This window comes from Equus caballus, chromosome 22, assembly GCF_041296265.1.
Source record: "Equus caballus isolate H_3958 breed thoroughbred chromosome 22, TB-T2T, whole genome shotgun sequence".
Taxonomy (NCBI): Eukaryota; Metazoa; Chordata; class Mammalia; order Perissodactyla; family Equidae; genus Equus; species Equus caballus.
In genome coordinates this window covers 2,800,432-2,820,344 of record NC_091705.1, presented here as the reverse complement: position 1 = coordinate 2,820,344, position 19,913 = coordinate 2,800,432, and the positions used below count along the sequence as shown (strand labels likewise).

General features: G+C 46.5%; 2 protein-coding genes across 2 annotated transcripts; one reads left to right on the top strand and one right to left on the bottom strand.

Annotated features, from left to right (window-relative positions):
• Positions 1-759: 759 nt before the first annotated feature.
• On the top strand, positions 760-5,510 carry CSTL1 (cystatin like 1). The gene is made up of 4 exons (XM_001488719.5): positions 760-844; positions 1,391-1,731; positions 4,567-4,680; positions 5,380-5,510. The coding sequence occupies exons 2-4, from the start codon at positions 1,513-1,515 to the stop codon at positions 5,461-5,463; spliced, it is 417 nt and encodes a 138-aa protein (XP_001488769.1). The 5' UTR covers positions 760-844; positions 1,391-1,512; the 3' UTR covers positions 5,464-5,510.
• Positions 5,511-14,389: 8,879 nt separating this feature from the next.
• On the bottom strand, positions 14,390-17,325 carry CST11 (cystatin 11). The gene is made up of 3 exons (XM_001491723.4): positions 17,015-17,325; positions 16,302-16,406; positions 14,390-14,575 (listed from the first exon to the last, which is right to left on the bottom strand). Exons 1-3 carry the CDS (start codon positions 17,240-17,242, stop codon positions 14,492-14,494), a joined length of 417 nt encoding a protein of 138 aa, XP_001491773.2. The 5' UTR covers positions 17,243-17,325; the 3' UTR covers positions 14,390-14,491.
• Positions 17,326-19,913: the final 2,588 nt, after the last annotated feature.

Genomic DNA, 19,913 nt, shown 5'->3' with positions numbered 1-19,913 from the left:
AACATTCATACAGTGCTATTAACTAATCCACAGACTTTATTCACTTTTCACCAATTGTCCCACTAACGTTCTTTTTCCAGAGCAGGACCCCATTCAGGATCCCACTTAATGAGTGTTTCAAAAATAAGGCGCTCTTATGGGCGCAAGTCGTGGGTTCAGGACAGGCTACCCCAAAATATGGCACCTTGGCAAATCAAATATCTTAAGCTGAAGGGAGTTTAAGAAAATGGCAGAAGCCAGCAGAACACTCTGACCTCCCCACTAGCCCTCGCTCCCTGAAGGCAGCGAGAGGGCCTTCTCTGTTCCAGGAGGACAGAGGACGCCCTGTCACCAGAGACACGGGACCTAGGGTGGAGCAGGCTGCACAAACAGACCTTGTTACCTCTTTACCATGGACTACCTACCCCTAGCCAAACCCCTTTGTCTCGTCAATTCTTCACAAATTTATTCTTTTTTTGGTCTAAAAGATATAAAAGCTTCCTGCTCTGGTCACTTCTTTGGGTTTCCATTCTCTAGTGAAGGCTCCCACGTAGATGTAAAAATTCAATAAAATTTGTATGCTTTCCTCCTGTTAATCTGCCTATGTCAGTTTAATTCTTAGACCCAGCCAGAGACCCAAAGAGGGGAGAGGAGAATCTCCTCCTCTCCACAGCAACACCCAGCCTTCAGGGGGCTGCAAGGTTCATTTCTGAATAAGGCTTACAGCTTATTCCTCCCTCACAGGGAGGCTGGGATTACCTCACAAAGCTCCGCTGGGATCTCACCAAGACAGCAAGTGCTAGCTCCAGGGCCTGCAGGCACAGTGGGATCCAGCAGGCAGATATCTGTGGTGGGTAGGTGGCAGGTGAGTAAAGGGAACCCGGCCTTAGAGGAAGTGCAGGGAGTAGTTGATGGCTGAGTTAGACGGCTGGAACCCACAGCAGATAAGTAGAATGTACCACGCCCTGTTCCGTGTCCCTGATTCCTTAGATCTCAGTTCAGATATTACCTTCTCCATGAGCCTTCCCCAGTTCCCACAAATGGCGCTCTCCACCCCACATACCAGCTCTTAGTACCTAGCACTGTAAAGGTCTGTTCTGGGAGCTTTCTTCCTCGCAGTTCCAAGCTACCCTCAAGGTCAGATAGTAGACTATAAGTCGAGGCAGAGTCAATAATACACCTTAGGTGTGAAGGCAGGGGAGGGTCTTGTCCATCTTGGCAGGTGTTTGGAAATTATGCTTGCCTGAATCGCCAGAGAACAGAGCGGGTGTCGTAGATGTGTGGAAAATGTACTGAGCTGAGAGTGGGTTGGGCAGCCATGCCAGGAGATTTCCCTGGTTGGTCCTTTGGTCATATTGTGGGCAGAGCCTTGGAAGAATGAGTTCCAGTCTCAACCTCTGTTTAAATGCAGGCAGGCCATCTCCTGGGGAAGCCTGTGCTGGCGAGGGCTGCCGCTGGAGAGTGAGCAAACCACAGCCTGGCGCCTCCCCACCCTGGAAGGTGCCGTGGATAGGAGGTCTCTCAGCTGTGGAGATGGGAGCTGGATGCTGGAGGAACCCTCTGCTGCTGCTGGCTGCCTTGGTCCTGGCGGCCAAGTTGGGTCATTTTCAAAGGTGGGGAGGCTTCCAAGAGAAGTCCATGAGTCAGAAAAACATAAATTCAACGCTCAAATTCTTCATTGAAACCTACAACAATGCTAGTAACGACACCTACTTATTTGGAGTTGACAAGCTACTTCGCAGTCAGATGCAGGTTTGTGCCTCAGTTTCTCCAGATGTGCACACTGCCCCCATTCTTACCCACTCAGACAAGTGGGGACACCCTGCGGTTCCCAGAGAGACCGAAGTGATGGTTTCACCAAGTGGCGAATGGCCTCACTTGGCATGGATGTGCTTTAGAGCTGTTCAGGCCCCAGTGTTGCCTTAGTCACCCTTCCAAGATGCTAGCCTAAGGCCTGGAGTGAGATCCCAACTCTCTTACTCTTAGTCTGGAGCAAAAATGTCCCCTGAGATTCTCAACAGGTCTTCCTTGGAAAGAATTGCCTTTCATTCTGAAATTAGGTCCTATCAAAGTGATAGCAGGTTCCCGGAACAATAATATTTCAGTGTCCAAGACTGTAAAATCTAAGTCTTTATCGGGTTTTTTGGGAAGCACTTCCTAGCTGTGTTCCACATAAACCTGGAATTACACAGATCATCTTTCTTTTTGTTAGTTTTATATATTATATTTCTCTGAAATATATCAATTGAAGGATGACAGAGGAAAGAGAAGTTGTTTGAAAACCACTTTTGTTGGTCCAAGCTGCCCTCAAGTTCAGATAGTAAACTATATAAGTTGGGGCAGAGCCAATTTAGAAAAAATAACTCACTAGGAGAAAAGTGCTCTGGTCAGAAATAGGGGCAGTGGGAATAGGAGAAACCAGTAAGGGTAGGGGCAGAGAGGGGTGAACAGTGTTACTATGACACAAATGGCCTTATGTCACACCATGAAGACATTAGCCTGTTCCCATCTCCGTCACACACTCTTGCCACAAGATGGCAGCTTGTCAGGGCCAAGAACATTGAGGTGACTTGGCCACAAGGTGGCAGCCAAGTTCTTCTCGAAGTTGGCTTGTTTTCCCCATCTGTCTTCTCAAGGATGAATCTGAGAATCTGAGGAGGCCTGTCCTGTGGAATCAATCCATTGTCATTAACAGTTCACTTTAAAAGAATTGCTTGTGAGCAAACTTTTGATGTCATTCAAATGGATGACTGGACAGAACGAGTATGCCCCTTGGTAGCTGGGTGACCTAGGGCAAGGGTCCTTGGGCATCTCCACAATTGTGGCTGTGTCCATCCTAATCCCTGACAGAGGGGCTCAGGAGGTGGCGCGGTGTGCTGCCTGTGCCTGGGCTCCAGGTCCCCCATCGTCATTGTGGGATCTTGGTCAAGTGCTATCCATACTCTCCAGGCCTCAGTTTCCTCACTTGTAAAGAGTGAAGCGGCACTTGTGAGAATATTTCTATTGTTAGGATTATTCCTGTTATCAACAATCAAGTCTAATAACGAATAAGAAGACGCTTCACAGCCTGGAACGTTAGTTAAATTTACAGCCAGCAATTTTAGTTTCTTCATACATACAGAGTGTGCTGAAGATCAGTGTGAAAGCGCTTGGCACTAACCCTGCAAGATGCCATTGCCTGGATGGAACTGTCCTTTGATGAAGAGCACAAGAGCCGTGCATCCTGAGGTTATTCTGGTGGATGCCGGGACCAGGATGGCCGTACTGCCCTCAGCCCCTGTCCCTGCACGCGTTGAGGTTTTCTGGGGATGTTTTCCCCCTGGGGGCAGTGTGAGCACTCTCTCCCTCTATTGCCACTCTAGAGAGTGCCAAGCCTTCTCATTTGGTTTGACCACTGACACTAGGACTGGGAAGCAGGGAACATCCAGGAGCTTCTCCCCTCACCGGTGCAGAACTCTCTAGTCCACACGTTTACTTGGGGAGTCCAGCTCAGCTTCCAACAGGCAACAATAATCGCCAAACCATTTGTTAGCGTTTTTTTTTCCGGGTGTGGGGCTTCCCTGCCACAAAGGGCTTTCCCTATCTTTAACCACGCAAGCCTTCACAGCCTCATACTTGAATGTAAATACAAGAAGACAAAGCACAGTAACAGGAAACAGGGGTGTGTTTATCACTCGCACATACCCTCGGAAGAAGTTGACACTATTCTCATTTTTGAGTTGAGGAAACTGAGACTCAGGTAGGTAGAGGGAGTTGGCCAAGGTGACAGAGATGGCAGGGGATTAAACCAGAACTTGAGCACAATTCTTCTGTCTTTTGTTCTGTCGCTCTCCCGACTCCACAGCTGCTTCAGAGTAATGTTCCTGACACTTTGCTAAAACATTTAATAATTTGTAATTATTAAGTTGTTTTAAAATTAGTTTTATGCACTCAGTGAAATACACGCTTCCCTTTCACCCACATAACAGCTCCTTGAGCAAGCACAATTATTATCTGTGCTCTGTAAGTGAAGACACTGGAGTTGCAAGGCACTTGCCCGGGATCACAGCCTTAGCAGATGGGGACCTCTTGCCCCGTGTTGATTTGATTCCTAAGCCCATGTTTTCAGCTGTGTTGCCAAACTGCCTCTCATCAGGTTTGTTCGGAAGGAGAGCAGGGAGGGAGGACATGGATGAAGGGAACTGAGAGAGCTGAGAGACAAGGTGTGGCTCTATGCATTCTGAGGACCCTGTGTGCAGCCTGGGGGCTGTGCTGGAGCTGCAGAGCAGCCAAGCTCGAGCTGTGTAGCCTCCCTCGTCCCAAGGACACAAGGGAGACAGGTGGAGACACTGCTGTGGCTGCAGCAGTGAAGCCAGTCCAGAGCAAAAGAATGGGTTCCACCTATGCTGGGCACTGACCAGGGTCTGCACTCGCAACTGTGCATCCTCCAGCCTGGGAGGGGAGGAGAGAGCCGTGCTTTCGGTGGATGAGCTCTGGGAACAGGGACTGTGGCTCCTGGGGCATCACTCTCCTTCCTAATTTTTCCTGGAAAGAGTCAGCAACTGGATGCTTGGAGTCAAAATTAACAGTGCCATTGCTTCTTGGTAGCTGACGACGGGAGTGGAGTATATGGTCACCGTGAAGATTAGCCGGACCAAATGCAAGAGGAACAGCACAGAAAGTCCTTCATGCCCTGTTCAAAGCAAGAAGGATCTGCAAAAGGTGTGTTGGATGGGACTCATGACCAAGAGGGAAAAAAGTAAAACTTTTACAAGTAAATACAAGTTGGACATTGACAGCTTTTCCTGCTGTGTGGATTGGGGTGGGGCGAGGGCGTAGCCCGAAGGCTGCCTGATGCCGTCTGAGGCCCTTGGGCACGGGAGGAAGCTCTCTAATTGGGCAGTCTTCCCATTCTGTGCTGGAACCCACCTGGCCCCAGGCCTCCTGGTCACTGGACTCCTGCCCACCCAGCCCACTCCCTGGCCCTCACGTAGAAGCAGCGCTTACTTTCCTTGGGGACCTCATTCTGGTCTCGGCTTGCACTCTCCAGATCCCTGAGGATTGTCCAGTTGCCTCCTTGTCTTCCAAACTCTGCCCACCCTTTCCTAGTCCCTCCTGGTGGCATCACCTGCAAGCTGGCAGATACAGGGTCTCTCCCTGTGCCTGGGTGCAGTGTGGGAGGGCTGGGGTGGTATGTGGGGGAGAGTGCCTCTCTAGCTGGGCAGGGGGAGCCCAGGGGGAGATTCCTGTTCTGGGCCTGCCCCCCCCCCCCCCCCCCACGACCATGTGACCCCATGGTCAGTGTGCAGCCTCAGTGAGGGGTCCAGACTCCCAAGACAAGGGCCTGAGGGGGCAGGAGCTTTTTGTTCACCTCCAAAAAATATTTCCCTGAAGCTGATTGTTTTCTTTCTCCTCCCACAGAGTCTCATTTGTGATTTTTTGGTATACACTGTGCCCTGGATGAACTATTACCAGCTCTGGAACAACTCTTGTCTGGAGGCCTAAGTGTGTTTGCGTAAAGCTCCTTGATGAAACCCTAGACTGCCCCCGTGCACTTCCTGTTTTAGGCTCCAGAAAGGAGTACGTCTCCCTCATCAGGGTCTCGCTACACACCCACTCACAGACATAGACACACACACACTTACGCATGCACACTCACATAGCACACTCATACACAGCACACACATGCACACTCGCACTGCAGGCTGTCACATGCACTCACTCTCAGACGTGCATTCTCACACACTCTCTCACACTCTCACACACACTTGTGTATTTTCGGTGGTCTTTGGTGGTTGGCGCAGTTTGAGCAGAAGGTTGTTAGCTCTTTGGGGAAGCTCATGATATTTTCTACTTCGGCCGTCTCTCTGAGGCTTTGCTCCATCCAGGCACCTCGTGACCTCTGGCCTGAGCTTGGCAAGCTCTGTTTCTTCTCTACACACATACAACTCTGTGACTGAGGCACGTCTTTGTGGGTGTGTTCAAGGTCCCCCGGACCACCCCCAGGTTCAGTAACTCACTGGGAGGATCCCCAGGACTCGGCCTGGAGCCGCAGTCAAGGCCATGATTTACCAAAGTGAAAGGATAAGAAGTAGAATCAGCAGAAGGAACAGGTGTGTGGGAAGAAGTCATAGGAAGCCAGGGGCAGGCTTCCAGAGTCTTCTCCCAGTGCAGTCACACAGGCCACTGTGGGAAATGCTGTCTGCTGGGGAAGTGCAGTAGAGGCTTTGCGCCATGGGTTTTCCCTGGAGCTGGTCATGCAGGCAGCATCTGCCTACCATGTACCAAAATTTCAGGCTCCCACAAGGAAAGCAGGTATTCAGCATAAATCACATTGTTTGTACAAACAGTATAGACAAAGCGAGGCCCTCTTATCATTCAGGGAAAGGTTTATATCAATGTAGGGAGCTGTTTATCGTCTGAAGTCCCACACTCCAGCCAAGGCCCACTTTGCAAGCAGGTCTTTTCAAGGGCAGTGGTCTTGGGCTGGGCGTGGGATCTCACTTCTTCAGAAAGAGCTCCTGAGTGTCCCATGTGCTCACTGCTGGTGGAATGAGACCTCTGGTGTCCTCCCTTGTGTACTCACAGTCAAGCAGAGAGGCACACACTGGACCAGAAACGAGGAGTGGATGTGGGCTGAGATATACCACTAGACCAGTTGGTCTCCTCCCCAGGGGCCAGTCCCACCAGCACAGTCATAACTCCAACTCGAGAGAGTATTTCTAAGGGGGAAAAGTAAACACACAAGCAAGAACCTCAAATTTTCCCAGGAGGCCTGAGGGAGCAGGGGAGGTGGAGAGGAAGAGTTAAAGGGGGTGAAACTCTTGTTCGAAGAAGAGGGAAGACAGAAGCATGCTGTCCTGCAAATCCAACCTCATTGAGGGCTGACCAGGCCCCTGGCACTGGCCTGCTGCCCTCGTTCTCTTGTTTGATTGTCATGACAACCCAGTGAAACAGAGACTTTGACCTCTGCCTTACAGGGGAGGAGCCCCCAAAGATAACCTCTGTCCAGATCCTAACATCCTAGCTGAGTTTGGCCTGTTGGTTGAACTTTTAGAAATGGAATCATACAGTGTGTATTCTTTCGTTTCTGGCTTCTTTTACTCAGCATATTTATGAATCCATCCGTGTGGTGTGTACTTGTAGTTCACATTTATTATTGTGTAGAATTCCATCATGTGACAATATATTGCAATTTGTTTATTCACTCTACTGATAATGGGCTTTTGGGTAGTTTCTAACTTTTAGGAATAATAGCTACTAAAAATAAACAAATGTGTACAATGTCTAATGGTGGACACACTCATGTGTTCTGTTGGGTACACACCTAGGGGTGGAATTGGTGGATAATATGATGTGTCTGTGTTCAGTCTTTAGCTAATTTACTCAAGATCTTTTAACTTTTTAAGTTTTTTACTTAGTTTACCACTCTGTTACTTAATTATTGTTTAAACCTTGTTCAACCTCTAAATTCTTACTTTTTTGTGTCTTTTATTTATATGGCCTAATTGTTTTGTGTCTACCTTTATTTTATGTGATTTCATAGGGGCACTCAATTTTTTAATAATATTTTACCAAACTTTATGGCGTTGCTTTGAATTTTTAAAGTGAACTTTCCCCATACCACCTGCTTACCTTGTTTTTGTAAACGGCAACCGGGAGGGACTGGCACAAGGTGGGCCTGTGTGACAGGAGTGGGGAGTCCAGGCCCTGACCTCTAAAGGACCCAGGACAGATCCTTACAAGAGAGAGACAGAGAGATTTGGCAGAGACACATGGAGGAGAGGGCGTGTGAAGATGAGGCAGAGGTGGCAGTGATGCGGCCACAGCGCAGGAATGCCAGCAGCAGGAAGAGGCTGGCAGAGACAAGGAAGAGAGTCTCTCCCAGGCCCTCCAGAGGGAACATGGTCCTGCTAATAGCTTTTATTTTAGACTTCATGGCTCCAGAACTGTGTGAGCACAAATTTCTCAGTTTTAAACCACCAAGTTTGTGGTAATTTCTTACAGCAGCTACAGGAAGTTAACACACCAGGTTTTCTTCTGCTTCATGTATTTCAGACTTGAGGATAAAGGGCTGGCAACCTGGAAATGCCGATATGTACAGAAAAAAATGCCTCAATAAAAGCCTGCTCTTTCTAGCCAAAGGACCAGGAAAGGGGCAGCCCATCAGGACAGAAAACTTGTAGACAATAACTGCTCTGCTCTTGCCAAGCACCACAGGAAAAAAATGAAGCTCACAACCCTCCCACCCAGCAAAAGCTGAGTAGGGAGCCTAGACTTTCACCGTCCTGAGACTGCAATGGGGAGCCCAAAACTCACACTGGGATGGTGCTAGAAAAGGCCAAGTAGGGAGCTGACACTTTCATCCCTTTTGGGTGGTGACAAGCCCCCTCCTCCCTGTGGTGATAGTGAAGACCCTGTGGAGAGTCTGGACTTCTGTTTTCCCACTGAGGTGGTGTCAGAAGAGGCATGCGGGCAGCAGGATGAGGCACTCCTGTCCCTCCCAGACAGAGTGGCTTTAGCAGAGGCCTAGTGGGGAGTCTGAACTCCCACCCCTGTCCAGCTGTGATGAGGAGTCCCCCCATTTTGTCAACAGAGGCTGAGTGGAGAACCTGGGTTTCCATCCCCACCTGGCGGTAATGAGGTGGCCTCTCTTCCCATCAGAGGAAGCCTGCTAAAAGAGATGTAAATAAGATTCAGAGTTGTAATATGAAAACATTGAAGTTTTCATAGAAAATCACTTGTCCTACTAAGAAACAGGAAAGTTTAAACATAAATGAGGAAAGATAATGCATAGAGGCTAACATAGAGATGATACAGATTTAACATCATTTGATAAGTGCATAGGGTTCTTGGACCCAATTCCGACGTGCATGTGGAAGCTTCTGCATACCAGCAAGAAGTTATTGGACATCAGTAGGGTGTCTGAGAACGCAGCTCAATTCAGACACTAGCTACCTGGAGATAGAATCAGATTCCATAGGTGAAATGCTCAGTCTCACAAGATGGCTGTCCAGTTCAGATGCAAGTTGCAAGCTCAGGTTGTTTCCTGTGCTTCAGACTGACCGGCTACAAACTGGAGGTTCCAATGACCCCTCCAATTCAGGTTACTACCTGTACTTCTGACTGACTGGCTATAAATCAGAGGTTCCCATGACCCTGTCCTCAGGTTTGATTAATTTTCTAGAACAGCTCACAGAACTCAAGAAAACCTGTTTACTCACCAGATTACCAATTTATTACAAAGGATATTACAGGATACAGATTAACAGTCAGGTGAAGAGATACATGGGGGAGGTCCTGAACAAAGAAGCTTCTGTCCTCACATAGCCGGAGGCCTGGCATGGTGGCACATGGAAGCATTCTGGTTCCACAATGTGGAAGCTCTCCAAAAAAACAAAAGGCCAACGAGCTGTCCTTCAGATTTTTATGGAGGCTTCATTACATAGTCATAATTGACTAAATCATTGGCCATTGGCAATTGATTCAAGCTCAAGCCCCCTGCCCTACCCAGAAATCAGGGTAGGACTGAAAGTTCCAATCCTCTGATCTCTTGGCTGGTTCTCCTGGCAACCAGCCCCCACCCTTGGGTGGGGTCCAAAAGTTACCTTCATTTACATAAACAAGACCCCCGTTTTATCTATATCGCCTTGAAGCATTTTTAGGAAGTGAGGACAAGAGACCAAACATTATAATAGAAGATGCTCCCATTGCTCTTACCACTCTGGAAATTCTAAGGGTTTTGGAAGCTATGAGCCAGGAACTGTGGATGAAGATCAAATATATCTGCGAAACATATTTTGGCCACCTGAATGACTAAATATATATATTTCTTACAATCATGATATCATAACAAGCATTATAAAGCAGTCATAAGAATGCTGCAATGAGCAATTATGAACATGCTTCAAACAAGTGAGCAAAGAGAAAGTCTCAGCAAAGATGTAACAAATCTCACAAAGAAATAGAAGAAACAAATGGAAATTTTAGAATTGAAAAATATAGTAACTAAAAAATTCAATGGTTGGGCTCACCAGTGGATGGAAGGAAAACTGGAAGAGAAAACAATAGAAACTACACAATCTGAACAGCAGAGAGAGAGTCAACTAAATATATGAATAGAGCCTCAGAGATTTGTGAGACTATTACAAAAGATCTAACACACTGAAGTCCCAGAAGGAGAGGAGACAGAGGGGCTAAAAAAACGATTTGAAGAAATAATGGTTGAGAAGTTCCCAAATTTGGCCAAAGACCTAAACCTATAGATTCAAGAAACAGAGTGAATCCTAAATAGGATAAACCCAAAGAAATCCACACCAAGACACATCAGAGTCAAACTTCTGGAAATTAAAGACAAAGAAGAAAACGTGAAAGAGAAGACAACTTACCCTTAGGGGGAAAAAAACTCCAATTGTAATGACAGCAGATCAAAAACCACTCAGGCCAGAGTGGCACATTTTTCAGGTGATGTAGGGGAAAAAAACCCTGTCAACCCAGAATCCTATAGCCATCAAAAATAGCCATCAGGAATGAAGGGGAAATCAAGCAAGTCTTAGATGAAGGGAAGCTAAGAGAATTTGCACCAGAAGACCTACTCTAAAAGAATAGTTAAAGAATTTCTCTAAATAGAAAGGACCTTATATATGAAGAAATCTTGGAACATCAGAAAGGAAGAGTTTAAAAAGTAAAAATATGGGTAAATACAGGAGGCTTTCTTTTTCTTGAGTTTTCTAAATTACGTTTGATGGTTAAAGCAAAAATTATATCATTGTCTGATGTTTTCAATGTACATAGAAGAAATATTTAAGACATTTGTAAATTAAGAATGATAAAAGGATGTAAAGGGAGGTAAACTTTTCACATTTCATTCAAACTGGTAAAATATTGACACTAGTAGCCCATCAAGTTATGCATATATAATGTAATATCTAGAGCAACCACTAAAAAGGCTATGCAAAGAGACACACTCAAAAACAGTACAGATACATAAAAATGAAATTCTTTAAAGAGTGTTCAAGTAATTCACAGGAAGGAAGAATAAATAAGTCCCACAGAAAAAAAAGCAGGAAGAACAAACAGAGGATAAGAAGTAAAATGACAGACTTAAGCCCTAACATACCAATAATTACATTAAATGGCATTTCAAACTACATATAAATGGTCTAAACAAGCCAATTAAAAGATAGAGTTTGGTAGAGTGGATTTAAAAAAACTTAACCCATCTATATGCTGTCTACAAGAAACTTCAAATATAATGATATAGGTAGGTTGAAAGTAAAAGGGTGAAAAAAGTTATATTATACAAACATTAATCAAAAGAAAGTAAAGGAGGGTATATTAACATCAGACAAAGTAGACCTCAGAACAAAGAAAATTACCAAAGATAGAGAAGGACGTATATAGTGATACTTCCACTCTGGAAAATAGTTTGACGGTTTTTTTAAAAAACCCTAAAATAGTCTTTACTTATGTAATGCAGCAATTGCACTCCTGGGCATTTAACCCAGAGAAATGAAAATTTGTGTCCACACAAAAACCTGTACATGATTGTTCATAAAGTTTTATTTGTAATAGCCCAACACTTGAAAACAAAAATTACATCCTAAAATAGGTAAATAGTTAAACAATCTGTGGTACCATAATAGACCATGGAATCCTACATAGCAATTAAAAGGAACAAACTACTGATACGTGAAACAACTTGGATGGAGCCTAAGGGCATTATGACAAATCTCAAAGGTCATGTACTGTACAATTGCATTCATATAGCATTCTCAAACTGGCACAATTATAGAGATGGAGAATAAATCAGTGGTTGCCAGGAATTTGAAGTGGTCAGGGAGAGGGAAATGTGACTACGGAGTAGTACAGAGTATCTTTGTGGTGATGGGATAGTTCTGTATCTTGATTGTGGTGGTGGTCACATGAATCTACACATATGACAAAATGACACATATACTCAGTGTACCAGTGTCAATTTCCTGGTTGTGATATCTCTCTATAATTACATAAGATACAATCAAGGGGGAGGAAACTGGATGAAGGGTACAAGAGACCTCTCCGTACTGTCTTTGTAACTTCCTGTGAATCTGCAATTATTTCAATATAAAAAAAATTTAAAAACTCACTGGGCTGAGAAATAAGATCATTGGGCACAAATGTTCTGCCTTACCTTTAGTCTCTGCCAGGATAATAATCCCTGCATCCAGACAAAGTAGCCAACATACCAGAAGAGCATTGATTAATATTAAATTACTACTGCTGCTGCCAGTATTCTTTTTTTAAATTTATTTGATTTTATTGAGGTCATAACAGTTTACAACATTGTGAAATTTCAGTTGTACATCACTATTTGTCAGTCAACAGATATATGTGCTTACCCCTCAACCCCCTTCCCTTCTGGTAACCACTAATCTGTTCCCTATGTCCGTGTATTAGTTTATCTTCCACATATGAGTGAAATCATACTGGGTTTGTCTTTCTCTGTCTGGCTTATTTCACTTAACATAATACCCTCAAGGTCCATTCATGTTGTTGTGAATAGGACTACACATCTTTTTTAATGGCTGAGTAGTATTCCACTGTATACATATACACCACATGTTATTCACCCGTTCATTAGTTGATGGACTCTTGGGTTGCTTCCACATCTTGGCTATTGTGAATAGTACTGCCTACTGCCAGTATTCTTACTAATTGTTAACATTTACTTGAATATCTGCTTTGTGTTAGGCACCATGTTAAGCAATTTACATGCATTATCATTATTAACCTTTATAATTACCCCAAGAAATAGGTACTGTTATTTTCAGTTAAAGATAAAGAAATTGTAGGTTAACATTTTCCCAGATGGTTGGCAGAGGGGAATCCCACTTGGGTCCTGCCTGAAACAGGGTCCCTCCAGAACTTTGGTAGGGAGAATAGGAGATGGAAAGAATTTACTCTTTCCAAGCTCCCAGCTATTTTCCACTGGTAGACACTTGGTGTGGCTACTATGCATCACGGGTCACAATTCACATGTGCAGGGAGTATCCTCTTGGTGCTGTGTATATATCCTCTCACATCTTATCCTTCTGTGCACACCAGTTTCAAATGCCAGCACCTGTCCCCCTTTTTCTCCGCCTGCTTGCTCTGCCCTCCAACCACCCCAGAATAGAGGTTACAGGGAATTAATGCCCCTGCAGCCAATAGCTGACTGGAGCTGTTGGATAAATACCCCGGCTCCCTCTCTCTTCAGGTAGAATAATGTTCTGTGTGTGTGTGTTCCACAGTGTCCCTAGGGCTCCCCAGCTATTTTAAACCCCAGGGCTTTTGCTTGAGCTCTTGGGGACAAGATCTGCTTCTCTCCTACTGGGTGTGAATGAGGACAGACGTGACCTGGTGAGTTGCCGGCACCCCCTTGCGACCACATGGAGGAAATGGAGTGGAGAGATGAGGCAGGTGACATTGTTTGAAATCCTGAATCAAGCTGTTGTGTGTGGGATACTTATTCCGCAATGTGACATTCATGGAAGGGAGCTCCATTAACGTAGTGTTCCTGGTTCCTCTCTGTCCTCAATCAGTCTTCTCCTGGAGGAGTTAATCTGGTTGGTCTCTTTGGGAAGAACAAGCTGGGTGCTGTAACCCAGGTCGTCCTCCTTTCCATATGGGGCATATATTTTGCTAGATACCTCCAAGGAGAGGAATCTGTCTGTGAGGCACCTGCTGTGGTCTAATGTTGCTGATGCTGGGGATGTAAATGTAATTCTAGAACTTGATATTAGAAAGTGCACTTGTCAGCAAAGATAAGGCACATCTCTCAAACCAGTCCTTATCAGTAACAAAGACTCTCATCTGTTTTTGTTTTTGGTGAGGAAGATTGGCCCTGAGCTAACATCTGTGCCAATCTTGGTCTATTTTGTATGTGGGTCACTGCCACAGCATGGCCTGATGAGGGGTGTGTAAGTCTGAGCCTGGGATCTGAACCCACGAACCTGGGGCTGCCAAAGCAGAGTATGTGAACTTAACTACTTTGCCACCAGGCTGGCCCTGGCCCTCAACTTTTTAAATTACTTATATTATTTCTCCCTGTTTTGCACTTTAGACAAGGAAGGAGATACTCTTCACTGAGCCCCTCAGAGATGCCATCATAAGCCATACTTGCAAATATCTCTTGGCTGTTCAGTTAAGTGACTTTGAGCTTCATTCCTCCTCCTTCTTCTCCTTCTTCTCATCTTCTTCTTCTTGTTTTAAAATCAAAAGAATCCTACTAGATATAAGGATGGAGTTGAAGTTCTGCTGTCATGTACGTATAGGCTATGAGGCCAGAAATTATTCACGTCACTTCATTTGGATGCCAAAGCTGCCCTGGCCCAGAGAAACTTCAGATTATATTATTATAAGCTGATGAATTTGGGAAAAAAAAAGAGTGGAATCATACACACTAACAGCATTGAGAGAACAGGTTGACACACATTTATTTCTATGTTGCGAATCGCTGCTCATCGCAGGGTACTCTCACATATGGTGGCCGCAGGTGTATGCTCCAGGACACCTAGCCGTTGGTGCAGTTTTTGGTCAGAATTTTGTACTTTTCAAACCAGGGAACAACATACACTGTGTAGAAGCAATCAATTTGCTAAAAAACAAACAAACAAAAAAACAAAAACAATATTTAAGAAAGATCAACACGCAAGGTGAAAATTTAAAAGAGAAAGAAGAGGATAGAAGGCATGTGAATAGGGAAAATGACACTATCTCAACATGCCTTCAGTCTAGATGTGGTTTTTGACCTTTATTTTTATTTCCTTCACTTAATAGAATTAGGGCTGAGATCATCCCAGAAAATGTTCCTCTGTTTGTGGTCAGAATTGGAGCCTAGAAGTAAAGTGTCCCCCCCACCCGTAGTCACCATGGGAACTACTGCTTCTTTTGCTTCTTCATTTTTACCCACATGTTGTTTACTTCACACTTCCCCTTACTGGCTCCATCCATCCGTCCATCCATCCATCCATCCACCCATCCATTCATCCACCTACCCTCTAAACCGTCTCCACCATATTTCCTTCCTTCATTTGTCCATTTATCACATTCTCTCTCTCCTTCCCTTGTCCCCATTCTCTCCCAAGATTTTCCTTTTCTTTTTCCCTGGCTTCTTCTCCCATAATGAGAAATCAATAAACACATTTTGCATATTATTAATTATCATTTCTTAGTGCAATTTTGTTTTCCTGCTCTGCATTTGAAAGCCTAGGGTGGGGAGCAGGGTGGGATGGGAGGCTGAAAAATTTATATTTTTCCTAAAATAGAAATCAGAATACTGATTTCACCAATTCCATCTCTCACATCAATAAGATCGTCTATTTTTACTTTACTTTTATCTTCAGGTATGCTTTTCATAGATTTCATCATCTCCTCCAGGGAAGAACTAAAAAATTCTACCTTGCTAGATTTTGAAGAATTACTGAGTAAAAAGTGAGGAGAGAGCCCATGGATGGACACATTTCTGTGTTGAGAATATCCAGGCCTTCTAACTAGGGTGACCATGTAATTTATGAACCAAGATATATTGCAAGCAAATGGAGATGCTGCTAATGATTACTCTAAGAAGCTAGTCATGAAGCAGGACTATTCCAAGCAAAGTGGGACATATAATCATAAAATGAGGACATCTTCATTTTAATTCATTTGGTTAAAGAGAAGTGATTTGTAGGGCCTGTAGGATTTGAGACCTTCAAGGCACCTCTGCATGTGGGCCCACCCTGACTATGACACTGCAGTGATGGTGGTCTGGCCATCCTCCCTCAGGTGTGACAATACTAGGTGGGGACAAAGCATATAGGGGACTAAGCCACTGTTGGGGGAGGTGGCTCCTCAGCAGGTCGCACACATGTAGGTTTGTCCCCTCTCCCCCCGGCCCACCAGTTGAGCTATGTCTGAACTCATTTTCTCGTCTCTTCCTCCTCTTTGCCCAAACAGTGCTGGATGAAAGGAATAGAGGTTGGTAGCCCAGTGATTGCATGTTCTCATCAAGCTGATCTTCAGATATTCAGCTGGTTGCACCAGAGAGGTCCCACTGGCTGCTAAAATATTAGCAGCCCACTGCAGCTCAGCCACTTGGCTCCTCTCTCTGGACACTTCCAACCTCCCTATAATTTTTTCAGCAACAGGAGCAGTGTCTGCCAGGCAGGAGCCAGCCGCTTTCACCTTCACTTTCCGCTTGGAGAAAGGAGGTGTTATCCACGCATTCTTTTCAAGCAAGCTTGAATATATCCCCAATAATCCTACCTCATATTATCCTAAAACCAGAGAAAACCCCACTGAAAAATGAATCCTTTCTGAGTGAATGCACTTTCACCCGGTACCTTGTAAAGCTCCCCTTCTTGAAAGGTGCAGTTTTCAGTCTCCAGCTTCTGGCAGGTGGTCCGCCGCATCTCTAAGTTCACATGATACTCCATATGGTCAGTAATCTGTGGGAAGCAAGTGGCAAGGGGATAAAAAGACTTCTTCTCCCTTCTGTGTAGCTTCTGGTGGTGGGAAGTCCTTTACACGGTGCCCAAGGTCAAGGACCCCATCCTGGACAGCTAGGAGGGCTCCTCTCTCCTCTTCCAATCTGGCTCCCATGCCTCCTTTTGTCCTTCGAGGAGAATTCACCAGAAACCACTCAGTGGGCAAAGTCGCCCCTGGATAAGCCAAATGATGCTAATTCTTTTGGACAAGGCTCGGTGAACTTTGTCTGCAAAGGGCCAGATAATAAAGTACTCAAATCTGAGAAAGCGTGTGAAAGCAGAGCAGTGCGAAACACACGTGAACACACGTGATGTGGCTGGGTGCCAAGAAAACTACATACAAAAGGAGGCAGCCGGCAGATGTGGCCCTTGGGTTGTAATGTGCTGACCTCTGATCTTGGGTATCATTTAAGTGACAACTTCATCTAACCAGTGAATTTATGCTTTTCTTAAAATGCCCACTTGGAACTAAATGAGGCTGAATTTCACCTGTGTGGACTTCCTCCAGAGCTGCAGCAGAATCCCGGCAGAGGGGTATGGGGAGGAGGGGGGAGGGGAGCCACACTGACCCATTTCTGGACCTTCAGCACTCGCACAATCCGGAAGCTGTACTTGTCATCACTTTCCTTGTTGAACTCCTCTGTCACAAACTGCATGGTAGCTATCACGTAGCTTTCTGATGCAGGCACTTCTTGGACACTGAAAAAGGTTTTCTTCCTTGCTCGGCAGGTAAAGGCCACCAAGGCCACCAGAATGGCCAGTAGGAGCCGTGGGGCCTGCCAGGGTCTGCCCATCATCCCTCAGCTGGGGAGGAGTAGGAAGCGCTCCCTGCTCGGCCTGCTGGAGGCCGGGTGCTTCCCACTGACCCCCTCTGGCCTGGCCGCATTTAAGCCAGCCTGTGGTGGACACCCACAGCTTTCCTCCCCTCCCTCTTTGTCTGCAGCTGAACCAGACGAAGAGCAGGGAGACCTCGCGGTGGTCGGCGAGCTCACTCCCACTTGCCCTCATTCTTTTCACTTAGGTTTGTGTTTCACACACACATGCTCATGCAAACACCCGTCTCTTCCCTGTTGAGGGGTTGCTCTCTCAGCAAAACACCCCCTCCTGCTGCCCCAGCAGTATCTGGGTGGAAGCCAGGCCAGGGGCCTCCTGCCACTGAGGTCACCTCAGCCAGGGCCGTGGGAGGTCTGGAGTGACAGGAAGCGATGGAGACGTGGGGGACGCTGGATCCTAGGGCAGTGGAGCATGAACAGGTGAGCTGGGTGAACACCGCATCCTTCCTGTCTTCTCGCCCTTCCCTCTGATTCTTGTTATCCCCTCCCCACTTCCCGACTGGCTGGAATACAAGCTCTCCCTCAAGCCCAAGCCTTGGCCTCTTCCTTTGTGTTAACAGTTTTTAACTTTGGGAGGTGCCTGGGCCCCGCTGGAGAAGCTGATGCTCCTCAGAAAACTGAGGATGTGCCACATCTGGGGAGCAGGCTCCACTTGCGGGCGTGGTCATGCTGTGGCTTTATTTTCACTCCCCACTGTCCCTTTGGAGCGGACTGGCTGTGCTCTTTGTGCCCTGCGACCTTAGTGGCACTCTCAGAAAGTATACACAGCCTCAATCCAGTAGTTAAGGCGTCAGTCTCTCCGGACGCTCAGAGCTTTGAATGTGGCTTACAGCTGTGCTTCCGCTCCGGGAGGCCTGCGTGTGGCAAGCGGGAGGGACTACTTCTTTTTCTTCTCCCCCATCTACTCCGCCTCCCCCATCTCACCAACCACAGGTCTTAGGACCTTTCTGGCACTGAGACTAGGGGAAGAAGGGGGGGTGCACAGGGACTGGAAAGTTCCTCCTTGGCTCCAGCTGCAGTGCTTCTGGACTTGGTGGAACATTTATTTTTTGAGGAAGATTAGCCCTGAGCGAACTACTGCCAATCCTCCTCTTTTTGCTGAGGAAGACTGGCCCTGAGCTAACATCCATGCCCATCTCCCTCTACTTTATACGTGGGATGCCTACCACAGCATGGCTTGCCACGTGGTGCCCTGTCCACACCCGGGATCTGAACCAGTGAACCCTGGGCCGCCGAGAAGCATAACGTGCAAACTTAACTGCTGCACCACCGGGCCGGTGCCCTGGTGGAATTTTAAAGCTGGGTGTCCTGCGGGTCCCTCCTTGGCTCCCTGAGCCTCCACTGCAGGGAGCCACTCCTCCGCAACTCTCAGCAGCTGTGTTGGTTTCCTATGGCGAATGATCTCACAGTTCTGGAGATCAGAAGCCCCCAATACAAGGCGTTGTCAGGGCTGCCTTCCTTCTGGAGGCACTGGGGAAGACCCCTTTCCTTGCCTTTCTCTGCTTCTGGAGGCCACCTGTGTTGCGTGGCCCATGGCCCCTTCTTCCCTCTTCAAAGCAGCAGAGCGTCTTGCAACCTCTCCCTGCCTCCACCTCTCTCTCGCAAGGACCCTTGTGATTACGTCTGACCGACTCAGACAACTGAGGATAATCTTCCCATCTCAAGATCCTCAACTTACTCACATCTGCAAAGTCCCCTTTCCCCTTTAAGGCAGCCTATTCACAAGTACCAGGGGTCAGGACAGGGACATCGTTGGGGATGTCATTCTGCCTGTCATAACAGCACAGTGTTTCTTTCTTCCAGCTGCTCGTTTGCCCTCTCCTCAGCCCGGGCATCCTCTGGTTTCCCTTGGCCTAGTGCAGGACCCTCCTGGTGGCGCTCCCACCTCAGCTCGGTGTCTTTTGGCTGCCCGGTTGGAAGTGTGAGTCAGCCACTGCTCATGGCTCTGGAGAGAGTCGGACCACCTCCCTCAACACTTCCCCTCTGCTTTCCAACCCCTGACCATTTTATTCTCTCACCACTGGGGAGCTGTTTCTGTGTCTTCGCCTATTGTAAGGAGGTCTGCCTTCTTCTCTAAACCTCACTCTGAAATCTGTCTCAATCAAAAATTCGGTTTTCGTGTTGAGTAACATTTATATAAAATGCTGCATATGACCTTAGGGGGGTTATAGATCCCTAAATCATGCCCCCTGGCATGGGACATGAATTAAGAATCCCTATCCTACACTCATAGCTGCTAAGAATTTGGCCATGTTCGATGCTTCCATGGAGGCGACCTCCATATATTTGCCTTCGTTCCAGGTCCCTATTTTGAGGTCAGATTCTATATTTCTACCTGGTTGCTGCCAATTCTTTGAAAATCCCACTGTGAAGGGAAACTCCTGAAACCCAGGATCAGCTCATTGTCTTCATTCCCCTTACACTACCGCTCCGGGGCTCCCATTCTGTCTCTTAGAAGCCCCAAAGTCAGCCACCAAGGTCCACCCAGCTCTCATTCATTGTTTCTGTTTCACTGCCTGCGTGGATCCTTCATGGGAAACATGGACCATTGAGTTTCTTGCTAAGAGACATGCATCTGTGGGTGGACTTCTCTAGCACATTTATCTTGTTAAAAAAGTCTGTTCTTCCTGGCAGC